Source organism: Coregonus clupeaformis, unplaced genomic scaffold (genome assembly GCF_020615455.1).
Source record: "Coregonus clupeaformis isolate EN_2021a unplaced genomic scaffold, ASM2061545v1 scaf2126, whole genome shotgun sequence".
NCBI classification, from domain to species: Eukaryota; Metazoa; Chordata; class Actinopteri; order Salmoniformes; family Salmonidae; genus Coregonus; species Coregonus clupeaformis.
In genome coordinates this window covers 55,483-82,757 of record NW_025535580.1, presented here as the reverse complement: position 1 = coordinate 82,757, position 27,275 = coordinate 55,483, and the positions used below count along the sequence as shown (strand labels likewise).

The window sequence follows — 27,275 nt, the reverse complement described above, 5'->3', positions numbered from 1 at the left end:
TACCTGGATGACGGTGTGTGTGTTACCTGGATGACAGGTGTGTGTGTGTTACCTGGATGACAGGTAGGTGTTTACCTGGATGACAGTAGGTGTGTTACCTGGATGACAGTATTACCTGGATGACAGGTAGGTGTGTTAACTGGATGACAGGTGTGTGTGTGTTACCTGGATGACTGGTGTGTGTGTGTTACCTGGATGAAGGTGTGTGTGTGTTACCTGGATGACAGGTGTGTGTGTGTTACCTGGATGACAGGTGTGTGTTTACCTGGATGACAGGTGTGTGTTTACCTGGATGACAGGTGTGTGTGTTACCTGGATGACAGGTGTGTGTATTACCTGGATGACAGGTGTGTGTGATAACTGGATGACAGGTGTGTGTTTACCTGGATGACAGGTGTGTGTTAGGTGTGTGTGTTACCTGGATGACAGGTGTGTATGTTACCTGGATGACAGGTGTGTGTGTGTTACCTGGATGACAGGTGTGTGTGTGTGTTACCTGGATGACAGGTGTGTGTGTGTGTTACCTGGATGACAGGTGTGTGTGTTTACCTGGATGACGGGTGTGTGTGTGTGTTACCTGGATGACAGGTGTGTGTGTGTTTACCTGGATGACAGGTGTGTGTGTTACCTGGATGACAGGTGTATGTGTTACCTGGATGACAGGTGTGTTTACCTGGATGACAGGTGTTGTGTTACCTGGATGACGGTGTGTGTGTGTTTACCTAGATGACAGGTGTGTGTATTACCTGGATGACAGGTGTGTGTATTACCTGGATGACAGGTGTGTGTGTGTTACCTGGATGACAGGTGTGTGTGTGTTACCTGGATGACAGGTGTGTGTTTACCTGGATGAAGGTGTGTGTGTGTTACCTGGATGACAGGTGTGTGTGTTACCTGGATGACAGGTGTGTGTGTGTTACCTGAATGACAGGTGTGTGTGTTTACCTGGATGACAGGTGTGTGTGTTACCTGGATGACAGGTGTGTGTTGATAACTGGATGACAGGTGTGTGTTACCTGGATGACAGGTGTGTGTGTTACCTGGATGACAGGTGTGTGTGTTTACCTGGATGACAGGTAGGTGTGTGTTACCTGGATGACAGGTGTGTGTGTGTTACCTGGATGACGGTAGTGTGTGTTACCTGGATGACAGGGCGTTCTTGGGCATGTAGGCAAAAGTCAGCAGAAGAAGAACTCTTTAGGTCCCATGACACCAAAACCTTTAGTCAGGTTAACATGGAGCCTGGAGAATGAACGAACACACACACACACACACACACACACACACACACACACACACACATTACAAAAACAGAAAGTACAACACACCTCCAACAGTGTAATATTGAAGTTGAAGCCAGCCAGACCTCCAACAGTGTAATATTGAAGATTGAAGCCAGCCGACTCCAAGTGTAATATTGAAGTTGAAGCCAACCAGACCTCCAACAGTGTAATATTGAAGTTGAAGCCAGCCAGACCCCCAACAGTGTAATATTGAAGTCTGAACCAGCCAGACCTCCAACAGTGTAATATTGAAGTTGAAACCAGCCAGACCTCCAACAGTGTAATATGAAGTTGAAGCCAGCCAGACCTCCAACAGTGTAATATTGAAGTTGAAGCCAGCCAGACCCTCCAACAGTGTAATATTGGTTGAAGCCAGCCAGACTCCAACAGTGTAATATTGGTTGAACCAGCCAGCCTCCAACAGTGTAATATTGAAGTTGAAGCCAGCCAGACCTCCAACAGTGTAATATTGAAGTTGAAGCCAGCCAGACCTCCAACAGTGTAATATTGAAGTTGAAGCCAGCCAGACCTCCAACAGTGTAATATTGAAGTTGAAGCCAGCCAGACCTCCAACAGTGTAATATTGAGTTGAAGCCAACCAGACCTCCAACAGTGTAATATTGAAGTTGAAGCCAGCCAGACCTCCAACAGTGTAATATTGAGGTTGAAGCCAGCCAACCTCCAACAGTGTAATATTGAGGTTAAGCCATGCCAGGCCTCCAACAGTTAATATTGAAGTTGAAGCCAGCCAGACTCCAACAGTGTAATATTGAGTTGAAGCCAGCCAGACCTCCAACAGTGTATTTGAAGTTGAAGCCAACCAGACCTCCAACAGTGTAATATTGAAGTTGAAGCCAGCCAGACCTCCAACAGTTTATTGAAGTTGAAGCCAGCCAGACCTCCAACAGTGTAATATTGAAGTTGAAGCCAGCCAGACCTCCAACAGTGTAATATTGAGTTGAAGCCAGCCAGACCTCCAACAGTGTAATAGTGAAGTTGAAGCCAGCCAGACCTCCAACAGTGTAATATTGAAGTTGAAGCCAGCCAGACCTCCAACAGTGTAATAGGAAGGTTGAAGCCAGCCAGACCTCCAACAGTGTAATATTGAAGTTGAAGCCAGCCAGACCTCCAACAGTGTAATATTGAAGTTGAAGCCAGCCGACCTCCAACAGTGTATATTGAAGTTGAAGCCAGCCGGACCTCCAACAGTGTAATAATGAAGTTGAAGCCAGCCAACCTCCAACAGTGTAATATTGAAGTTGAAGCCAGCCAGACCTCCAACAGTGTAATATTGAAGTTGAAGCCAGCCAGACCTCCAACAGTGTAATATTGAAGTTGAAGCCAGCCAGACCTCCAACAGTGTAATATTGAAGTTGAAGCCAGCCAGACCTCCAACAGTGTAATATTGAAGTTGAAGCCAGCCAGACCTCCAACAGTGTAATATTGAGTTGAAGCCAGCCAGACCTCCAACAGTGTAATATTGAAGTTGAAGCCAGCCAGACCTCCAACAGTGTAATATTGAAGTTGAAGCCAGCCAGACCTCCAACAGTGTAATATTGAAGTTGAAGCCAGCCACACCCCCACTGTCCCAAATGGACCCCTTAACCCTATGCCCTATGACCCCTAAACATTTGTTGAGGTCTGAGAGGATCAATATGGTAATATCTCCCATCTGCCCTCTGATAGGTGATGGAAGTTTAACCATTATTGCCTATACCAATCAAATCCTCAGATCTCCACACGTGCATACAGTGTAGGGTCTAGGGGTCCCATTGGGGATGGGGCCCTGGTCTCTCAGGTAGGGGTTAGGGGATGGGGCCCTGGTCTCTCCGGTGGGGGTTGGGGATGGGCCCTGATCTCTCAGGTAGGGTTGGGGGATGGGGCCCTGGTCTCTCCAGGTAGGGGTTGGGGATGGGGCCCTGGTCTCTCCAGGTAGGGGTTAGAGGATGGGGCCCTGGTCTCTCCAGGTAGGGGTTAGGGGATGGGGCCCTGGTCTCTCCAGGTAGGGGTTAGGGGATGGGGCCCTGGTCTCTCCAGGTAGGGGTTAGGGATGGGCCCTGGTCTCTCCGGTAGGGGTTAGGGGATGGGGCCCTGGTCTCTCCAGGTAGGGGTTAGGGGATGGGCCCTGGTCTCTCCAGGTAGGGGGTTGGGGGATGGGGCCCTGGTCTCTCCAGGTAGGGGGTTAGGGGGATGGGGGCCCTGGTCTCTCCAGGTAGGGGTTAGGGGATGGGGCCCTGGTCTACACTACAGCAGCAGTCTCTCCAGGTAGGGGTTAGGGTATGGGACCCTGGTCTCTCCAGGTAGGGGGTTAGGGGATGGGGCCCTGGTCTACACACAGCAGCAGGCTCTCCAGGTAGGGGGTTAGGGGATGGGGCCCTAGTCTACACTACAGCAGCAGGCTCTCCAGGTAGGGGTTAGGGGATGGGGCCCTGGTCTACACTACAGCAGCAGGCTCTCCAGGTAGGGGTTAGGGGATGGGGCCCTGGTCTACACTACAGCAGCAGCTCTCCAGGTAGGGGTTAGGGGATGGGGCCCTGGTCTACACTACAGCAGCAGGCTCTCCAGGTAGGGGGTTAGGGGATGGGGCCCTGGTCTACACTACAGCAGCAGGCTCTCCAGGTAGGGGTTAGGGGATGGGGCCCCTGGTCTACACTACAGCAGCAGGCTCTCCAGGTAGGGGTTAGGGGATGGGGCCCTGGTCTACACTACAGCAGCAGGCTCTCCAGGTAGGGGTTAGGGGATGGGGCCCTGGTCTACACTACGCGCAGGCTCTCCAGGTAGGGGTTAGGGGATGGGGCCCCTGGTCTACACTACAGCAGCAGGCTCTCCAGGTAGGGGTTAGGGGATGGGGCCCTAGTCTACACTACAGCAGCGGCTCTCCAGGTAGGGGGTTAGGGGATGGGGCCCTGGTCTACACTACAGCAGCAGGCTCTCCAGGTAGGGGGTTAGGGGATGGGGCCCTGGTCTACACTACAGCAGCAGGCTCTCCAGGTAGGGGGTTAGGGGATGGGGCCCTGGTCTACACTACGCAGCAGGCTCTCCAGGTAGGGGTTAGGGGATGGGGCCCTGTCTCACACTACAGCAGCAGGCTCTCCAGGTAGGGGGTTAGGGATGGGGCCCTAGTCTGCACTACAGCCGCGCTCTCCAGGTGGGGGTTAGGGATGGGGCCCTGGTCTACACTACAGCAGCAGGCTCTCCAGGTAGGGGTTAGGGGATGGGGCCCTGGTCTACACTACAGCAGCAGGCTCTCCAGGTAGGGGGTTAGGGGGATGGGGCCCTGGTCTACACTACAGCAGCAGGCTCTCCAGGTAGGGGTTAGGGGATGGGGCCCTGGTCTCACACTACAGCAGCAGGCTCTCCAGGTAGGGGTTAGGGGAGTGGGGCCCTGGGTTAGGGGATGGGGCCCTGGTCTACACTACAGCAGCAGGCTCTCCAGGTAGGGGTTAGGGGGATGGGGCCCTGGTCTACACTACAGCAGCAGGCTCTCCAGGTAGGGGTTAGGGGATGGGGCCCTGGTCTACACTACAGCAGCAGGCTCTCCAGGTAGGGGGTTAGGGGATGGGGCCCTGGTCTCACACTACAGCAGCAGTCTCTCCAGGTGGGGTTAAAGGCAAAGGTTAGGGTCAGGTACTTACAGCAGCAGTCTCTCCAGGTAGGGGTAAAGGGCAAGGGTTAGGGTCCGGTACTTACACCAGCAGTCTCTCAGGTAGGGGTTAAAGGGCAAAGGTTAGGGTCAGGTACTTACAGCAGCAGTCTCTCCAGGTAGGGGTTAAAGGGCAAAGGTTAGGGTCAGGTACCTCGCAGCAGTCTCTCCAGGTAGGGGTTAAAGGGCAAAGGTTAGAGTCAGGTACCTACAGCAGCAGTCTCTCCAGGTAGGGGTTAAAGGGCAGAAGGTTAGGGTCAGGTACTGTACAGCAGCGTCTCTCCAGGTAGGTTAAAGGGCAAAGGTTAGGGTCAGGTACTTACAGCAGTCTCTCCAGGTACGGGTTAAAGGGCAAAGGTTAGGGTCAGGTACTTACAGCGCAGTCTCTCCAGGTAGGGGTTAAAGGGCAAGGTTAGGGTCCAGTACTTACAGCAGCAGTCTCTCCAGGTAGGGGTTAAAGGGCAAAGGTTAGGGTCAGGTACTTACAGCAGCAGTCTCTCCAGGTAGGGGTTAAAGCAAAGGTTAGGGTCAGGTACTTACAGCAGCAGTCTCTCCAGGTAGGGGGTTAAAGGGCAAAGGTTAGGGTCAGGTACTTACAGCAGCAGTCTCTCCAGGTATGCGATGGCGTAGGAGGACAGGCTTTCACCCCCCAGGACTGGCAAGCATGATACCCAGCCATACTGCAACAAACAGTGAATCCTTAAGAGTCTAAACCGGGGTCTAATTTAACTATTTGATTTGGAATTTTAGGACCCCTTTAGGTATATAAAAAAAAAAAAGATTCATTCATTCATATATATATATATATATATGAATGAATCATTGAATTTGGCCTTAGCCCATAGAAGTCACAAAATAGATCAAAAGGACGTTTGTTTTAAAGTGTCTGTCCGATATACTAACACAATGAATAAATGGGGCTACAAAACTACATCAATATACACGGAGTGGACAAACAGGAACACCTGCTCTTTCCCTGGCAGACTGACCAGGTGAATCCAGGTGAAAGATATGATCCCTTATTGATGTCACCTGTTAAATCCACTTCAATCAGTGTAGATGAAGGGGAGGAGACAGGTTAAAGAAGGATTTTAAGCCTTGAGACAATTGAGACATGGATTGTGTATGTGTGTCATTCAGAGGGTGAATGGGCAAACAAAAGATTGAAGTGCCTTTGAATGGGGTATGGTAGTGGGTGCCAGGCGCTACCGGTTTGTGTCCAAGAACTGCAACGCTGCTGGGTTTTTCACGCTCAACAGTTTCCCGTGTGTATCAAGAACGGTCCATCACCCAAAGGACATCCGACAACTTGACAACTGTGGGAAGCGTTGGGGTCAACATGGGCCAGCATCCCTGTGGGCAGCTTTCGACACCTTGAAGAGTCCATGCCCATACCAATTGAGGCTGTTCTGAGGACAACACATTATTAGGAAGGTGTTCTTAATGTTTTTACACTCAGTGTATACTTCCATTCATATTTTGAAGGTACCGGGCTACCTTCAGACAAGTCTTGTGAGGCTTGTGGGCGTCCTAGACAAAACAGTGGTCCTAATAATAATAATAATAATAATAATAATAATAATAATAATATAATATTAGTTTGTAGCCAAACCGTTCAGACACCAGCGATACAGACTTCAGACGAGTCCTGTGACGCTTGTGGGGGATGTTGAGCTAAACGGAGACCACCATCGTGTTTGTGAGATAATGGCACCGAGGGGATGGCTGCTGTTTTACGGGCTCCTAACCAACTGTGCTATTTTGTTTGTTTTTTCGCATTGTTTGTAACTTATTTTGTACATAAAGTTGCTGCTACCATCTCTTATGACCCGAAAACAGCTTCTGAATATCAGAACACATTACTCATGTCAAACTGGACAAAGATTTTTTTCTTTAACAATCGGACGTTTCTGGCTCCCCCCTGGACCAGGCCCAAATCCCGTCATTCGCATGAAGAGGAGAAGCCGATACAGGGGTGCAGATCCAGGTGCTTGTTGAGAACTCGTCGGGCGAGAGGAAAAATTCACCTTTACCATCCGTCGTATTGGCCAATGTGCAATCAATGGAGAATAAACTGGATGAGCTCCATTCGAGACTATCCTATCAACGGGACATTAAAAACAGTAATATCTTATGTTTCGACGAGTCATGGCTGAACAACGACACATGGATAATATATAGTTGGCTGGTTTTTCCGTGCATCAGCAAGACAGAACAGCTACCTCCGGTAAGATGAGAGAGGTGGGGGTGTGTGGCTATTTGTCAATAACAGCTGGTGCGCGATGTCTAATATTAAGGAAGTCTCGAGGTATTGCTCGCCTGAGGTAGAGTATCTCATGATAACCTGTAGACCCACTATTTACCAAGAGAGTTCTCATCTATATTATTCCCAGCTGTCTATTTACCACACAAACCGATACTGACAGTAAGACCGCGCTCAACGAGCTGTATAAGGCCATAACGAACAACTAAATGCTAATCCAGAAGCAGCGCTCCTAGTGGCCGGGGACTTTAATGCAGGGAAACCAGAAGTGCAACCAGAAGAAGAAAAAAACTCTAGACCACCTTTACTCCACACACGAGACGCATACAAAGCTCTCCCTCACCCTCCATTTGGCAAATCTGACCATAACTCTATCCTCCTGATTCCTGCTTATAAGCAAAAACTAAAGCAGGAAGTACCAGTGATGTGCTCAATATGAAAGTGGTCTGATGAAGCAGATGCTAAGCTACAGGACTGTTTCTCTAGCACAGACTGGAATATGTTCGGGATTCATCTGATGGCATTGATGAGTTTACCACATCAGTAACCAGCTTTATTAATAAGTGCATCATGACGTCGTCCCTACAATGACGGTAAGTACAGTGCATTCGGGAAAGTAGTCAGACCCCTAGACTTTTTCCACATTTTGTTAGGTTACAGCCTTATTCTAAAATTTATTAAATAAATGTTTTCCCTCAATCTACACAAAATACCCCATTATGACAAACCGAAAACAGGTTAAGAAATGTTTGCAAATTTATAAAAAAACTAACAAAAACTACCTTATTTACATAAGTATTCAGACCCTTTGCTATGAGACTCGAAATTGAGCTCAGATGAATCCTGTTTCCATTGACTATTCTTGAGATGTTTCTACAACTTGATTGGAGTCCACCTGTGGTAAATTCAATTGATTGGACATGATTTGAAAAAGGCACACACCTGTCTATATAAGGTCCCACTGTTGACAGTGCATGTCAGAGCAAAAACCAAGCCCTGAGGTCAAAAGGAATAGTCCGTAGGGCTCTGAGACAGGATTGTGTCAAGACACAGACTTGGGGAAGGGTACCAAGCATTGAAGGTCCCCCAAGAACATGGTAGCCTCCATCATTCTTAAATGGAAGAAGATTCGACCACCAGACTCTTCCTAGAGCTGCTGCCCGGCCAAACTGAGCAATCGGGGGAGAAGGACCTTGGTCAGGAGGTGACTGACAGAGCTCCAGAGTTCCTCTGTGGAGATGGGAGAACCTTCCAGAAGGACAGCCATCTCTGCAGCACTCCTCCAAATCAGGCCTTTATGGTAGTGTGCCAGACGGAAGCCACTCCTCAGTAAAAGGCACATTACAGCCCGCTTGGAGTTTGCCAAAAGGCACCTAAAGACTCTCAGACCATGAGAAATAAGATTCTCTGGTCTGATGAAACCAAGATTGAACGCTTTTTCCTGAATGCCAAGAGTCACGTCTGGAGGAAACCTGGCACCATCCCTACGGTGAAGCATGGTGGTGGCAGCATCATGCTGTGGGGATGATTTTCAGCGGCAGCAAAAGTACAAAGAGATCCTTGATGAAAACCTGCTTCAGAGAACTCAAGACCTCAGACTGGGGCGAAGGTTCACCTTCCAACAGGACAATCGATCTTAAGCACATAGCCAAGACAACGCACGAGTGGCTTCGGGACAAGCCTCTGAATGTCCTTGAGTAGCCCAGCCAGAGCCCGGACTTGAGCCCGATCGAACATCTCTGGAGAAACCTGAAAACAGCTGTGCAGGGACGCTCCCCATCCAACCTGACAGAGCTTGAGGGATCTGCAGAGAAGAATGGGAGAAACTCCCCAAATACAGTGTGCCAAGCTTGTAGTGTCATACCCAAGAAGACTGGAGGTTGTAATCGCTGCCAAAGGTGCTTCAACAAAGTACTGAGTAAAGGGTCTGAATAAATGTGATATTAATAAATTAGCAACAAAATCTAATTATGGAGTATTGTGTGTAGATTGATGAGGATTATTATTTTAAATCCATTTTAGAATAAGACTATAACGTAACAAAAATTTGGAAAAAGTCAAGGGGGTCTGAATCTGTTGTATTCGCTGCATGTGACAAATAACATTTGATTTGATATGAGGCACCTAGGATTGAATCCTGGCCTGGGTGTGTGTGTGTGTGTGTGCGTGTGTGTCCTCGTAGCCCCTGGCTGAGGTCATTGTAAACCAGCCTGTCCCAGAGACCACATGATGGTCAGACACTTGACCGACGGTTCTGAACTGACCGCAACAACTCCAGATACTAGAGAGAGAGAGCGGCGAGGAGCGAGAGCGAAGCGAAGACACATTGTATATTACTACACCATCATCCATGTGCATTTTGCTGTTTAGAGTGTGGGGGGGGGGGAGCCGGGGGGGGGGATGGGAGAGAGCGGGGGATGGGGAGAGCGAGAGATGGGGAGGGGAGAGAGATGGGGAGAGCGAGAGAGAGAGATGGGGAGAGAGATGGGGGGGGATGGGGAGGAGCAGAGGTGGGGGAGGAGCAAGAGAGATGGGGGAGGAGCAACAGAGGGGAGGAGCAACAGAGGGAAAGAGCAACATAGAGGGGAGGAGCAACATAGAGGGAGGAGCAACATAGAGGGGAGGAGCAACATAGAGGGAGGAGCAACATAGAGGGGAGGAGCAACAGAGGGGAAGAGCAACATAGAGGGAGGAGCAACAGAGGGAGGAGCAACAGAGGGGAGGAGCAACAGAGCGGAGGAGCAACATAGAGGGGGAGAGAAGCAACATAGAGGGAGGAGCAAATAGAGGGGAGGAGCAACATAGGGGGAGGAGCAACATGAGGGAGCAACAGAGGGGAGGAGCAGCAGAGGGAGGAGCAACATGAGGGAGGAGCAACAGAGGGGAAGAGCAACATAGAGGGAGGAGCAACAGAGGGGAGGAGCAACAGAGGGGAGGAGCAACATGAGGGGAGGAGCAACATAGAGGGAGGAGCAACATAGAGGGAGGAGCAGCAGAGGGGAGGAGCAACATAGAGGGAAGAGCAACAGAGGGGAGGAGCAACATAGAGGGGAGGAGCAACAAGAGGGGAGGAGCAACATAGAGGAGGCACAGAGGAGGACACAGAGGAGGAGCAACAGGGGAGGAGCAGCATATGGGGGGGGAGCAAGAGAGAGGGGGGGGAGCAAAGAACAAAAACTACTAAACATTATTAACATCAGGGATAAACACCTACCGGAAGCAACAACCTTTCCCTCCCCACATACCCCCCAGAAACAACTATGGAAACAAGTCAAACAAGAGTATAGCTCCGTCGAACACTGGGTCTGTACATAGTCAATGTAGGCTAAGGGGACTTTTTTGGTAGGTACACCTACAGCTCATCCCTTGGCAGCAGTACTGTAGACTACTTCATCACAACCTCAGCCGGGTCTCTCAGAGCCTTCACAGTCAGCCCACTAACACCTCTCTCTGACCACATAAAATCACAGTGTATCTGAGAAGAGCAGAACCCAACCATGAAGCATCACGGCCCAATAAAGTACATGGTACTAAACAGACCTATAGATGGAGTGAAAACAGTACAGAAATCTACCAAAAAGCAATTAATAACAAAATACTTTTTACCTTAACATTCTCCTACAGCAATGAGGTGTACATTTGTCCGTTTGGAACATAAACTTTATATTTGATAAATTAGGCTCCTTGGCTAATCTAAAAAACATAAAGAGCAAACAAAAATAATAGATAATGAAAAATGGTTTATAATGATTGCAAAATCTACCTAATCAAAAACAGGACCCAATAACAAAAATACCGCCTTCAATATTGGAACACTGAAGCAATACAAACACACCATAAGAACAAAAAAGGAACAGCAATAAGCTAAGACCCTGGGACTAAACACCTCCCTCTGCAACTGATCCTGTACTTCCTGATGGGCGCCCCCAGGTGGTAAGGTAGGTAACAACACATCTGCCACGCTGATCCTCAACCGGAGGCCCCTCCGGGGTGCGTGCTCAGTCCCCTTCCTGTACTCCCTGTTCACCCATGACTGCATGGCCAGGCACACTTCAACACCATCATTAAGTTTGCCGGCGACACAGCAGTGGTAGGCCTGATCACCGACAATGATGAACAGCCTATAGGGAGGAGGTCAAGACCTGGCTGTGTGGTGCCAAATAACAACCTCTCCCTCAACATGATCAAGACAAAGGAGATATTGTGGACTACAGGAAAAGGAGGGCCGAGCTCCCCCCATTCTCGTCGGCCGGGGCTGTAGTGGAGCAGGTTGAGAGCTTCAAGTTCCTTGGTATCCACATGCCACAACTATCATGTCCAACACACCAGGAGTCGTGAAGAGGGAATACAAACCTATTCCCCCCTCAGGAGACTGAAAAAGATTTGGCACTGGGTCCTCAGATGGTAAAAAAGTTATACAGCTGCACCATCGAGAGCATCCTACTGGTTGCATCACCACCTGGTATGCATGCTTGGCCTCCACCGCAAGGCACTACAGGGGGTAGTGTGTACGCAAATAAATGGCTACCTGAGTATTTGCATTCTCCCTCTTTTTACAAAAAAAACAAAAACTACTACTACTACCTGTTTATTATCTATGCATATCACTTTAATGCTACCCACATTACATATTACCTCAACTGTCCCCCACACATTGACTCTGTACGGTACCCCTCTATACCTCCTACTGTTATTTTACTGCTGCTCTTTAATTTTTCTTACTTTTTATTGATCTATTTTTTTACTTAACACTTTTTTCTTAAAACTGCATTGTTGGTTAAGGGCTTGTCAGTGCAGCATTTCACTGTAACACCTGTTGTATTTGGCACATGTGACAAAATAACATTTGATTTCATTTTAAATCAGCTGATGAATTGATGAATCCATAGAATCAAACCACTTCTGGGAGATTTAATATTACAACACATCTTGCTATCCAAAATGGGGATATGTACACTTTGCAAACCTCTACAGCAATATAACAAAGAGCCCAAACAACAAATATACAAGAAAAATTATAAATCCTTGAATCAGCAGTCAAAGACTATCAGAATCCTGTGGATACCCCAATTACAAACAATAATTATTGGAAACAATGCACTCTCCAACCCAAAAAGGCCTGTGGTGCTGATGTATTTTAAATGAAATGATCATATACGATTGTTTTACTCAAACTCTTCAACATTATTCACTGCAGGTATTTCCCCCAATATTTGGACCAGGGATTGATCCACCAATCTATAAAAATGGAACAAATTTGACCCAAATAATTAGAGGAATGTGTGTTAACAGCAACTTGGGTAAATTCTCTGCAGTATCATAAACAGCAGACTACGTCATTTCCTTGATAACACAACGTCCTAAGCAAAGCCAAATTGGATTTTTAACAAATCAACCACATTTATACCCTCCACTCTAATTACAACAAGTAACCAAAACAAAGTCAAAATCTACTCGTGTTTTGTAGACTTCAAATAGCATTTGATTCAATTTGTCACGAAGGTATTTTATATAAACTAATAGAAAGTGGTATTGGGGGGACATATGTTTTTTAAATCATGTACACTAAAAACAATGTGTGGTTACAATCGGCAAAACAAACAAACAAACAGACTTCTTCTCTCAGGGGCTGAGTAAGGCTGCCCAATAATCCAACACTATTTAACATCTACATTAATGAATGAGCAAAAACATTAGAAGAATCGGCAGCACGTGGTCTCACCCTACACAACACTGAAATCAAGTGTCTGCTGTGTGCAGATGACCTGGTGCTACTGTCTCCCACTAAGGGGGGGGTTACAGCAGCGATCTAGATCAGTAGTCACCAAACTCGGCCCTGGATTTCGTCAGCACATTTGGCCCGTCTCTGAACAATCCCAGAGGCAGCTATTCTGTTGGCCTCCAGAAAAAAAATCACAAATACCCCACAACCTGTCAAAGAGAGAACGAATATGGGAATTAAAAAAAAAATTGATTCAAGTGCAGGTATTTAACCCGCGGTGGACAACATTATTTTTTGTTCAAGTACAAAGAAAAGGCTGTTTGTCTCATCTTCAAGGCGTGCATACAGAATACAATCTTCGCCACACTATGAATCCCGTCACAAAGAACAGAGTCACGATAGCTTGCAAGGTCATCTTCAGCAGACAAACTCTCAAAGCTAAAAAAGTGGACTACTATCTCAGCAGAATCCATTTATCGCCTAGCTCAGCTGAACCCAGCATCGTTAGGACAGCTTTTCGGGTTGCTAACTGATAGCAAACAGCGGTAAGCCTTTCACTGTGGAGAGTTTGTTAAGAAATGTATGGATGCTGTCGAGGGTGTGTCGAAGAAAATCATTCCAATAAAGTCTGTCAAGGTGAGTACAATCACCACGTTAGAAGAAAGGTAATGTATATGCCCAGCTGCAGCAGAAGAATTTCTTTTTTTCTTAGCACCTGGATGACCCATTACCCAGACCACAGCCCCAACTGCTCATTTTATTACTAAGTTAGTGCAAAACTTTGAGAATATGCTAGAGCTGGCAGCCCTCCAAAAGTCTCAAAAAGGATATTTTTGACAAAAGTGTGCCAAACCATGGAGAAGTTGACCTGGTCTTCAAAGCTGGCTAACCATCCACCAGCGGGGCTCCTAGCATGGTGGTCGAGCTTCTCCAGGGTCTAATAGACGCATGAACCGGAAGTTGGAAAATCTCTCCCCCCATCCACATACCTAATTCACCACAAACACTGTGCTGCAAAGTGTTGGCAGTGGGATTCTCTAATGAGGTTGTGAGGTATCGTGCATAAACTTCATCAGACAAAGGGACTTAAGGCACAGGCAGTTCCAAGAATTCCTGTCTGAACTGGAGTCTCTCGGGAGTCTTACCTACACAGAGGTCCGATGGCTGAGCGGGGCGGGTTTTGAGACTTTTCCGGTTCCATTTCTTCATTAACCTCCCTATCCCCAGAATGAAATGCACCTCCATTTTTTAACAGGCGTGACAGAAATACCCAACAGCCTTAACTTGCAGCTACAAGGCGAGGAAACTCATTTACGACATGTATTCCCCACACCTAAAAGCATTTGAGTAAAATTGGCGCTGCTTTTGAACAGTAAAAACGCGCATTCGTCCATCTTCCTACCCAAAACCTGTCGACAGAAACCCAGCGGTCCCGTTCCCAGCTGAAAATGCGTGAGGCACTGGAAATCTGGCGGAGTTCGGTGTGCGATTCAGTAATCTACATGTTCATGCAAAAAAATCCGTCTTTTTCAACCCCTTTATTGCCGAAGCATTGATAAGCCCCCTTCCTATCAGTTTAGTTGGCTGGTTACACAGAGGCTGTATGTTCTAAACCCATTCAACCCAACAGTCTCATTACTTCTTCCCCTTCTCCCAACGACACATATCCAAACATCAAAAACCCACGCAATGAAAATGTCCTCGGTTTTTGCAGCAACATATATCTCAAACTCGCATGAAACCACTGAAAACTCAGATGAAATCAAGATTGATCGATTAACATTTGCATCAGTGCTTCGAGACTAGCTTCTTAACTGCTAAAATACCTGATATTCAACTTCTCATTAGATGCAGCTCCAATTCCCTATGAGACATACCAGTGGGGAAAAAAAGTATTTAAGTCAGCCACCAATTTTGCCAGAAGTTCTCCCCTAAAAAGATAGAAGGCCTGTAATTTTCATCACCGGTTTTCCATCAACTATGACAGACAAAATAAAAAAAAATCCAAAATCCTTGCAATTTATAATTTATTATTATGTGGAAAATAAAATATTTGATCAATAAAAAAAAGTTTCTCAATACTTTATTATATAACCCTTTACATTAGCAATGACACAGGTCAAACGTTTTCTGTAAAAGTCTTCACAAGGTTTTCACACACCTGTTGCTGAAGTATTTTGGCCTACATTCCTCCCTTGCAGATCTCCTCTAGAGCAGTGATGTTTTGGGGGCTGTACAGCTGGGCAACCCCACAGACTTTCAACTCTCTCCAAAAAGATTTTCTATGGGGAGTTGAGATCTGAGACTAACTAAAACCCCTCCAGGACCTTGAAATGCTTCTTCCAAAGCCACTCCTTCGTTGCCCAGGCGTTATGTTTGGGATCATTGTCATGCTGACCACCGTTTCATCTTCAAATGCCCACTTGCTGATGAAGGAGGATTTCACTCAAAAATCTCCTACGCTGGCCCCATTCATTCTTTCCTTTACCGCAGATTAGTCGTCCTGGTCCCTTTGCGCCAGCCCCAATACCCATATTTTCCCACCCCCATACTTCCCAGTAGGTATAATTATTTCTTTCGATCAACTCCATTCTTTTCTAAACACAATGTATTTTTACCAAGTTCTCTTTTGGTTTCATCTGACACTTACATTCTCCCAATCCTCTTCTGGATCATCATCTTCTAGCCGCCTGACATGTACTAGCTTAAGCAGGGGACACATCTTCACATTGTGGGATTTGAAATTGCGTAGTGTGTTACTGATGATATGCTTTGTTACTTTAGTCCCAACTCTCTGCAGGTCATTCCACTAGTCCCCCCGTGTGGTTCTTGCGTGGACCCCATCAGATTTGTGGTCTTACATGTGTCTTCCATTTCCTAATAATTGCTCCCACAGTTGATTGGTTCTTCTAACCAAGCTGCTTACTATTGCAGATGCAGTCTTCCCACCTGAGTGCAGGTCTACAATTTTGTTTCTGGTGTCCTTTGACACTCTTTGGTCTTACCCATAGTGCAAGTTTGAATGTACTGTTTTAGGTTTACGTTCTTTTATACTATAATTCAAACGGTGCCATTAATACGGTACCAGTGAAAAGCCTCTTAAAGAGAAGTTACCAGGTCTGTGAGCCAGAAATCTTACTTGTTTTGCTTAGTACCAATTTATTTTCTCACACCATAATTTCAAATAAATTCATTAAAATCCTACTGATTTTTGTTTTTTCTCAATTTGTCTGTCATAGTTGACGTGTACCTATGATGAAAATTACAGGCCTCTCTCATCTTTTTAAGTGGAAACTTCACAGTGGTGGCCCCTATTCCCCACTGTACATAGTAAGCTCACTTTTCTGGCTTGAATGAGTCATTCTAGCATAAACAAATATAATCATAATAAAATCTACTGAAAAAATCCATCTTTACAACCATACTGGTAGTAGAAATGTATTGTGCTGTGTAGGTCTGTATCACTTAGTTCAGTTTCTCAACCTGCTTCCTTCAGTGGTTTTCTCAGGAAGTTGATGAGAGAGAGGCTTCTCAAACTGCGGTGTCTACAAGCCTACTGAACCTACAAAAGGATTATAGCAAGAACACAAAACTTTAAGAACTGCTCATATGTTCAGAAAGATTCTGCTCTAACAACTGAGCTGAATTTTATCTGTTAAGATTGTGCATGCCAACATGAAGTTAATGTTCCATGGCTTTTTTTTTCTATAAGACCAGGGGTTATTTATTTATTATTTATTTCATAAATAGTGTTATTTATTTCCTGTTTTTTCTGTAGAAGAACTCGGAGAGGGTTATTTAGTTATTATTTATTTTCATTAATAGTGTTATTATTTGTTCCCTACTTTTTTTCTGTAAAGAACCTGGAAGGGTTTATTTGGTTATATGTGGCTTTCTGGAAAAATAATTTTTTAAGCTCCCCTACATCTCCCCCTTTTCTGTTACAACATACCCCCCCCCATCAAGAAGGAAAAAAATTATGTGCCCTCACAGGAAGTTTACCCCTATCTAGATCATCTGCACAGGTTCTGTCAGACCTGGGCCCTGACCGTTAATCTAAAGAAACATGAATATAATGATATTCCAAAGAGGTCCGGAAATCAGGATGACAAATATACATTATATTTGGACACAGTTTTATTAGAACCCACCAAAACGACACGTATCTAGGACCAAATATCAGCAACACGGGTATCTTTCACATGGCTGTGAATGAGCTGAGAGACAAAGCAAGAAGAGCATTCTATGCCATTAAAAGGAACATTAAAATCAAAATTCTAATTAGAATCTGGCTCAAACTGTTCCAATCAGTTATAGAACCAATTGCTTTATATGGCAGCGAAGTATGGGGTCCGCTCTCTAATACTGTATTTAGTCAGCCACCAATTGTGCAAGTTCTCCCACTTAAAAAGATGAGAGAGGCCTGTAATTTTAATCATAGGTACACGTCAACTATGACAGACAAAATGAGAGAAAAAAATCCAAAAAATCACATTATAGGATTTTTAATGAATTTATTTGCAAATTATGGTGGAAAATAAGTATTTGGTCACCTACAAACAAGCAAGATTTCTGGCTCTCACAGACCTGTAACTTCTTCTTTAAGAGGCTCCTCTATCCTCCACTCGTTACCTGTATTAATGGCACCTGTTTGAACTTGTTATCAGTATAAAAGACACCTGTCCACAACCTCAAACAGTCACACTCCAAACTCCACTATGGCCAAGACCAAAGAGCTGTCAAAGGACACCAGAAACAACATTGTAGACCTGCACCAGGCTGGGAAGACTGAATCTGCAATAGGTAAGCAGCTTGGTTTGAAGAAATCAACTGTGGGAGCAATTATTAGGAAATGGAAGACATACAAGACCACTGATAATCTCCCTCGATCTGGGGCTCCACGCAAGATCTCACCCCGTGGGGTCAAAATGATCACAAGAACGGTGAGCAAAAATCCCAGAACCACACGGGGGGACCTAGTGAATGACCTGCAGAGAGCTGGGACCAAAGTAACAAAGCCTACCATCAGTAACACACTACGCCGCCAGGGACTCAAATCCTGCAGTGCGAGACGTGTCCCCCCTGCTTAAGCCAGTACATGTCCAGGCCCGTCTGAAGTTTGCTAGAGTGCATTTGGATGATCCAGAAGAGGATTGGGAGAATGTCATATGGTCAGATGAAACCAAAATAGAACTTTTTGGTCAAAACTCAACTTCGTCGTGTTTGGAGGACAAAGAATGCTGAGTTGCATTCAAAGAACACCATACCTACTGTGAAGCATGGGGGTGGAAACATCATGCTTTGGGGCTGTTTTTTCTGCAAAGGGACCAGACGACTGATCCGTGTAAAGGAAAGAATGAATGGGGCCATGTATCGTGAGATTTTGAGTGAAAACCTCCTTCCATCAGCAAGGGCATTGAAGACGTGGCTGGGTCTTTCCAGCATGACAATGATCCCAAACACACCGCCCGGGCAACGAAGGGGTGGCTTCGTAAGAAGCATTTCAAGGTCCTGGAGTGGCCTAGCCAGTCTCCAGATCTCAACCCCATAGAAAATCTTTGGAGGGAGTTGAAAGTCCGTGTTGCCCAGCGACAGCCCCAAAACATCACTGCTCTAGAGGAGATCTGCATGGAGGAATGGGCCAAAATACCAGCAACAGTGTGAAAACCTTGTGAAGACTTACAGAAAACGTTTGACCTGTGTCATTGCCAACAAAGGGTATATAACAAAGTATTGAGAAACTTTTGTTATTGACCAAATACTTATTTTCCACCATAATTTGCAAATAAATTCATTATAAATCCTACAATGTGATTTTCTGGATTTTTTTCCCTCATTTTTTCTGTCATAGTTGACGTGTACCTATGATGAAAATTACAGGCCTCTCTCATCTTTTTAAGTGGGAGAACTTGCACAATTGGTGGCTGACTAAATACTTTTTTTTTCCCACTGTAATTAGTTTGCCAAATGGGACAAACATCCAATCAAAATACTGCATGCAGAGCAAAGAACAACTCCAAATAATGCATGTAGAGCAGAATTGGGCCAATACCCCCTCCTTATTCGAATAGAAAAAAGAGCCATCAAATTTTACAACCATCTAAAAACAAGTGACCCCAAAACATTTCATCACACAGCTCTACTATGTCAAGAGATGAAACAAGAGAAGAGTCCCCTCAGCCAGCTGGTTCTGAGGCTCAGTTCACTAACCAAAACCCACCTCATAGAGCCTCAGGACAGCACTCAGAAAATCTGGCCCAACCAAATCATCACAAAGCAAAAAGAAAAATATATCACCTATTGGAAAGACACCACAAAAAAATCAAAGTAAACTTCAATGCTATTTGGCTCTAAACAGACAGTACATGGTGGCAGACTATCTGACCACTGTGACTGATAGAAAACTGAGAAAAACACTGACTAGGTACAGACTCAGTGAGCACAGTCTAGCTATAGAGACCGGTCATCACAGGCAAACCTGGCTGCCCAGAGAGGACAGGCTGTGCACACTCTGCCCCCCGGGGGAGGTAGAGACAGAGCTGCATTTCCTATTACACTGTAACAAATACTCAGACTTAAGAGAATCTTTCTTTCCTAAAATTATCATTCAGTACAAAGAATTAGAAACTATAAAACATGAATAGAAAACATATATATATATGTATTAGGTGAAAATACTAAATGTGAGTTTTGGCAGCCATATGTCCTAATGCCACAACCTGAGGGACAGCCAGTGAAAAGTGCAATGTGATGGCAATACTATTTCCCATTTAGCTTAGGCTTTCATACCATGTAATATGTCTTCTCAGTCATGTTGAGATTGGTCAACTACTATTGCTTTAATGTATTGTTGTTCTCATTAATATTGTTGTTGTAGTTGCTGTTCATGGTAATCCCATTTCCACTACTACTATTATTATTGCTGTTGGTCCCACCATTTTTTGTTATATTTAAGTAATTTATCTTGCCATGTCAATAAAGTCTACTGAATTGAATTGAGAAAAGAGCCGTTAAATTCTATAACCACTTAAAAGGAAGTGATTCCCAAACCTTCCATAACAAAGCCATCACCTACAGAAAGATGAACTTGGAGAAGAGTCCCTAAGCAAGCTGGTCCTGGGGCTCTGTTCACAAACACAAACAGACCCCACAGAGCCCCAGGACAGCAACACAATTAGACCCAAATCATGAGAAAACAAAAAGATAATTACTTGAGACATTGAAAATAATTAACAAAAAAACTGCGCAAACTAGAATGCTATTTGGCCCTAAACAGAAAGTACACAATGGCAGAATACCTGACCACTGTGACTGACCCAAACTTAAGGAAAGCTTTGACTATGTACAGACTCAGTGAGCATAGCCTTGCTATTGAGAAGGCCGCCGTAGGCAGACCTGGCTCTCAAGAGAAGACAGGCTATGAGCACACTGCCCACAAAATGAGGTGGAAACTGAGCTGCACTTCCTAACCTCCTGCCAAATGTATGACCATATTAGAGACACATATTTCCCTCAGATTACACAGACCCACAAAGAATTAGAAAACAAATCCAATTTTGATAAACTCCCATATCTATTGGGTGAAATACCACAGTGTGCAATCACAGCTGCAAGACGTGTGACCTGTTGCCACAAGAAAAGGGCAACCAGTGAAGAACAAACACCATTGTAAATACAACCCATATTTATGTTAACTTGAGTCAGAATTTGATTGGTCAGTACGAGACTAATCAGATCATATAAAAATGTAATATTTTGTTAATATCAGACAGTCACAGACAGGACGGACAGACTCACGTCAGGCAGGTTCTGTGTAGCTATTCTGGGCTTATCTTGTAGGATGGCCTGGATACACACCCGGTAACCATGGAGAGGATCTCCTGCAGGGAGGAGGGAGGAGTTTAACCCTACACAGTATGCAACACTACAACTACAAATAGCTACGCAATAACTACAAATAGCTACGCAATAACTACAAATAGCTACGCAATAACTACAAATAGCTACGCAATAACTACAAATAGCTACGCAATAACTACGCAATAACTACAAATAGCTACGCAATAACTACGCAATAACTACAAATAGCTACGCAATAACTACAAATAGCTACGCAATAACTACAAATAGCTACGCAATAACTACAAATAGCTACGCAATAACTACAAATAGCTACGCAATAACTACAAATAGCTACGCAATAACTACAAATAGCTACGCAATAACTACAAATAGCTACGCAATAACTACGCAATAACTACAAATAGCTACGCAATAACTACAAATAGCTACGCAATAACTAAATATAGCTACGCAAAATGGTGATCTGTGGAGTTGCGTAGCAAAAATAGTGTCTAGCAATAATAAACTTAATGGAAGTATGCAGGATCCAGGTTTTGTACGTAAGGTGTGTGGTGTGTGGTGTGTGTACCGGTCTGTTTGTCCAGTTCTCTCAGCATGGTGTAAACACAGTGGTCATAGAAGTCCTGTAGACTCTCGCTGCAGCGACCAATCAAAGCCTTGACCACGCCCCTCAGCTCCTTCCCCGCAAGGCAGTATGGGTAATCTAGGACAAAGAGGAGTGAGAAGGGTTAGAATGGTACTAAATGGTTAGAACGGGACTGTCCACAAGTTAGAAGTTGAGTTGTATTACTTACAGGCCCATAAACGGAGAGGAAAAAAGAAATAACAGTGTATTTATTCCCCAGGTTATATAGACGGGGTACCAGGTAATAACATGGTTATATAGACGGGGTACCTGGTAATAACATGGTTATATAGATGGGGTACCAGGTAATAACATGGTTATATAGACGGGGTACCAGGTAATAACATGGTTATATAGACGGGGTACCAGGTAATAGCATGGCTATATAGACGGGATACCAGGTAATAACATGGTTATATAGAGCGGGGTACCAGGTAATAACATGGTTATATAGACGGGTACCAGGTAATAACATGGTTATATAGACGGGTACCGGGTAATAACATGGTTATATAGACGGGGGTACCGGGTAATAACATGGTTATATATAATCAAATGTATTGGTCACATAGACATGGTTAGCAGATGTTATTGGTCACATAGACATGGTTAGCAGATGTTATTGGTCACATAGACATGGTTAGCAGATGTTATTGGTCACATAGACATGGTTAGCAGATGTTATTGGTCACATAGACATGGTTAGCAGATGTTATTGGTCACATAGACATGGTTAGCAGATATTATTGCGAGTGTAGCGAAATGCTTGTGCTTCTAGTTCCGACAGGGCAGTAATATCTAACAGATACACAACAAAACCTAATACACACTAATCTAAGTAAAGGAATAAGAATATACAATGTAACTCCAAGTCAATCACACTTCTGTGAAATCAAACTGTCCACTTAGGAAGCAACACTGATTGACAATACATTTCACATGCTGTTGTGCAAATGGAATAGACAACAGGTGGAAATTATAGGCAATTAGCAAGACACCCCCAATAAAGGACTGGTTCTGCAGGTGGTGACCACAGACCACTTCTCAGTTCCTATGCTTCCTGGCTGATGTTTTGGTCACTTTTGAATGCTGCCGGTGCTTTCACTCTAGTGGTAGCATGAGACGAGTCTACAACCCACACAAGTGGCTCAGGTAGTGCAGCTCATCCAGGATGGCACATCAATGCGAGCTGTGGCAAGAAGGTTTGCTGTGTCTGTCAGCGTAGTGTCCAGAGCATGGAGGCGCTACCAGGAGACAGGCCAGTACATCAGGAGACGTGGAGGAGGCCGTAGGAAGGCAACAACCCAGCAGCAGGACCGCTACCGCTGCCTTTGTGCAAGGAGGAGCAGGAGGAGCACTGCCAGAGCCCTGCAAAATGACCTCCAGCAGGCCACAAATGTGCATGTGTCTGCTCAAACGGTCAGAAACAGATTCCATGAGGGTGGTATGAGGGCCCGACGTCCACAGGTGGGTGTTGTGCTTACAGCCCAACACCGTGCAGGACGTTTGGCATTTGCCAGAGAACACCAATATTGGCAAATTCGCCACTGGCGCCCTGTGCTCTTCACAGATGAAAGCAGGTTCACACTGAGCACATGTGACAGACGTGACAGAGTCTGGAGACGCCGTGGAGAACGTTCTGCTGCCTGCAACATCCTCCAGCATGACCGGTTTGGCGGTGGGTCAGTCATGGTGTGGGGTGGCATTTCTTTGGGGGCCGCACAGCCCTCCATGTGCTCGCCAGAGGTAGCCTGACTGCCATTAGGTACCGAGATGAGATCCTCAGACCCCTTGTGAGACCATATGCTGGTGCAGTTGGCCCTGGGTTCCTCCTAATGCAAGACAATGCTAGACCTCATGTGGCAGGAGTGTGTCAGCAGTTCCTGCAAGAGGAAGGCATTGATGCTATGGACTGGCCCGCCCGTTCCCCAGACCTGAATCCAATTGAGCACATCTGGGACATCATGTCTTGCTCCATCCACCAACGCCACGTTGCACCACAGGCTGTCCAGGAGTTGGCGGATGCTTTAGTCCAGGTCTGGGAGGAGATCCCTCAGGAGACCATCCGCCACCTCATCAGGAGCATGCCCAGGCGTTGTAGGGAGGTCATACAGGCACGTGGAGGCCACACACACTACTGAGCCTCATTTTGACTTGTTTTAAGGACATTACATCAAAGTTGGATCAGCGTGTAGTGTGGTTTTCCACTTTAATTTTGAGGGTGACTCCAAATCCAGACCTCCATGGGTTGATAAATTTGATTTCCATTGATAATTTTTGTGTGATTTTGTTGTCAGCACATTCAACTATGTAAAGAAAAAAGTATTTAATAAAATTATTTCATTCATTCAGATCTAGGATGTGTTATTTTAGTGTTCCCTTTATTTTTTTGAGCAGTGTATATGGATGAGCAATGTAATTATCATAGTGGCATAGTCTAAGATGCAATAGATAGTATAGAATACAGAATATACATATAAGATGGGTAATGCAAGATATGTAAACATTATTAAAGTGTCATTATTAAAGTGACTAGTGTTCCATTTATTAAAGTGGTCAGTGATTTTCAAGTCTGTATATAGGCAGCAGCCTCTCTGTGCTAGTGATGGCTGTTTAACAGTCTGATGGCCTTGAGATAGAAGCTGTTTTTCAGTCTCTCAGTCCCAGCTTTGATACACCTGTACTGACCTCGCCTTCTGCATGATAGCGGGGTGAACAGGCAGTGGCCTTCCTGTGACATCGGGTGCTGTATGTGTCCTGGAGGGCTGGTAGTTTGCCCCCGGTGATGCGTTGTGCAGACCGCACCACCCTCTGGAGAGCCCTGCGGTTGTGGGCGGTGCAGTTGCCGTACCAGGCGGTCATACAGCCCGACAGTATGCTCTCAATTGTGCATCTGTAAAAGTTTGTGAGGGTTTTAGGCGACAGGCCAAGCTACAAGCTTGGCACACCTGTATTTGGGGAGTTTCTCCCATTCTTCTCTGCAGATCCTCTCAAGCTCTGTCAGGTTAGATGGGGAACGTTGCTGCACAGCTGTTTTCAGGTTTCTCCAGAGATGTTCGATCGAGTTCAAGTCCGGGTTCTGGCTGGGCCACTCAAGGACATTTAGAGACTTATCCTGAAGCCACTCCTGCATTGTCTTGGCTGTGTGCTTAGGTTCGTTGTCCTGTTGGAAGGTGAACCTTCACCCCAGTCTGAGGTCCTGAACGCTCTGGAGCAGGTTTTCATCAAGGATCTCTCTATACTTTGCTCCGTTCATCTTTCCCTCGATCCTGACTAGTGTCCCAGTCCCTGCCGCTGAAAAACATCCCCACAGCATGATGCTGCCACCACCATGCTTCACTATAGGGATGGTACCAGGTTTCCTCCAGACGTGACGCTTGGCATTCAGGCCAAATAGTTTCATCAGACTAGAGAATCTTGTTTCTCAAGGTCTGAGTCCTTTGTCATGTTCCTTTTGCTGAGGAGTGTATTTGTATTTATAATCCCCATACTGCCAAGGCAGCAGTTACTGTTCTTGCAAAATTTACATTTTTTTGTGGTATTTTATCCCCCTTTTTTCTCCCCCAATTTTGATCTTGTCTCATCGCTGCAACTCCCCAAGGAGCCGAAGGTCGAGTCATGCGTCCTCCGAAACATGACCACATGAACACCTCAACAGGCTCGGGAGCCGAAGGTCATGACCAGCCTAACCGCGCTTCTTAACACCCGCCCGTTTAACCCGGAAGCCAGCCGCACCAACGTGTCGGCGGAAAACACCGCTCAACTGATGACCGAGGTCAGCCTGCAGGTGCTTGGCCCGCCACCCTGTCGCAGGAGCGCGATGAGCCAAGTAAAGCCCCCCCGGCCAAACCATCCCCTAACACGGACGACGCTGGGCCAATTGTGCACCGCTCTATGGGATTCCCGATCACGGCCAGTTGTGATACAGCCTGGGATCGAACCCGGGTCTGTAGTGACGCCTCTAGCAGTGCCTTAGACCGCTGCGCCACTCTGTAGTTTTTTTGTACATCACAACAGATTATCACATATCTACAACACAAAATCCATGTGTCCGTGTGTGTAGAGAGCATGTCTTATCATGTGTCTGTGCCTGTGTTTGTGTTGCTTCATAGTCCCCTCTGTTCCATAAGGTGTGTTTTTATCTGTTTTTTAAATCTAATTTTACTGCTTGCATGAGTTCCTTGATGTGGAATAGAGTTCCATGTAGTCATGGCTCTATGTAGTACTGTGTGCCTCCCATAGTCTGTTCTGGACTTGGGGACTGTGAAGAGACCTCTGGTGGCATGTCTTGTGGGGTATGCATGGGTGTCCGAGCTGTGTGCCAGTAGTTCAAACAGACAGCTTGGTGCATTCAACATGTCAATACCGCTCACAAATACAAGTAGTGATGAAGTCAATCTCTCCTCCACTTTGAGCCAGGAGAGATTGACATGCATATTAATGTTAGCTCTCTATGTCCATCCAAGGGCCAGCCGTGCTTCCTCTTCTGAGCCAATTGCAATTTTCCTAAGTCCCTCTTTGTGGCACCTGACCACACGACTGAACAGTAGTCCAGGTTTAGTGAATGATTTGACCTAAATACAATGCTTTTAGTTTTTGGAAATATTTTGGACTAACTTATTCCTTGACACCCATTCCGAAACTAATTGCAACTCTGTTAAGAATGCAGTCATTTCAGTTGCTGTGGTAGCTGATGTGTATAGTGTTGAGTCATCCACATACATAGACACACTGGCTTTACTCAAAGCCAGTGGCATGTCATTAGTAAAGATTGAAAAAAGCAAGGGGCCTAGACAGCTGCCCTGGGGAATTCCTGATTCTAACAGCCCCTGGTGACTGATGCACAGCCTCGGAAGCAACCTGGTGATATCCTGAACTTTTGCCCCAGGTACAGATATATGCCACACCTTCGAACTTCCTATCACAATAGCCAGAAAGATCCGGCCTCTGCAGTGTCTCGATGCTGATCAGAACTCACCTGAGAAGAGGGCTGCTGAGGCGCCGGCTACGTGCAGGCACAACAGCCAAAGGAAAAGAGCTTTGATCCAGAGAGCACGGCCCAGCGCAGGGGGGCCGCGGTGGTCCAGGCTATGACAAGGCAGTTGATTAACTAGGACAGGTAGAGGTAGCTGGAGAGACATCTACAGCCATGGAGGGCACACCCAAGACCCCGGCAGAAGACAGCTGATACAGGGCTTCAAAGTGATTTGAAAGTCCGGACGCGGGAGTAGAAGGTAGGCGCGCCGAGAACGATTCTTCTCCTTCTTTCTGGCATTTAAAGATGGTGATAGTCTTTTGGAATCCTTATTCAGCTTGGTCAAATTTGTTATTTCTTCACGAAGACTAATAATCCTTTCTTTAGCTGCATCAAGTTCAATACATTTTTCACAAATGAAGGTATCCATCGGACCTTTCCCGTGACAACTACGAACATGTCGCAGATTGTTATTGTTATTATTTATCCTTCTTGGTAAAATAGCCCTTTCACAGCCTGGAGGTGTGTTGGGTCATTGTCCTATTGAAAAACAAATGATAGTCCCACTAAGCCCAAACCAGATGGGATGGTGTATCACAGCAGAATGCTGTGCTTGTTAAGTGTGCCTTGAATTCTAAATAAAATCACAGTGTCACCAGCAAAGCACCCCCACACCATAACACCTCCTCCTCCGTGCTTTACGGTGGGAAATACACATGCGGAGATCATCCGTTCACCCACAACGCGTCTCACAAAGACATGGCCGTTTGAACCAAAACCCACAAATTTCCACCAGTCTAATGTCCATTGCTCATGTTTTTTGGCCCAAGCAGGTCTCTTCTTCTTATTGGTGTCCTTTAGTAGTGGTTTCTTTGCAGCAATTCGACCATGAAGGCCTGAT

General features: G+C 45.7%; 1 protein-coding gene across 1 annotated transcript in view; it reads right to left on the bottom strand.

The window, feature by feature from the left end:
* Nucleotides 1-27,275, bottom strand: part of LOC121542756 (transmembrane protein 214) — a gene marked incomplete at its 3' end in the record, with an annotated part of 79,168 nt that overhangs the window by 8,549 nt on the left and 43,344 nt on the right. The window contains 8 exon segments of the mRNA XM_045219179.1: nucleotides 1,142-1,187; nucleotides 1,190-1,242; nucleotides 5,524-5,588; nucleotides 5,590-5,606; nucleotides 9,396-9,437; nucleotides 9,440-9,470; nucleotides 20,709-20,791; nucleotides 21,343-21,477. Of these exon segments, the coding sequence (XP_045075114.1) occupies nucleotides 1,142-1,187; nucleotides 1,190-1,242; nucleotides 5,524-5,588; nucleotides 5,590-5,606; nucleotides 9,396-9,437; nucleotides 9,440-9,470; nucleotides 20,709-20,791; nucleotides 21,343-21,477 (472 nt within the window).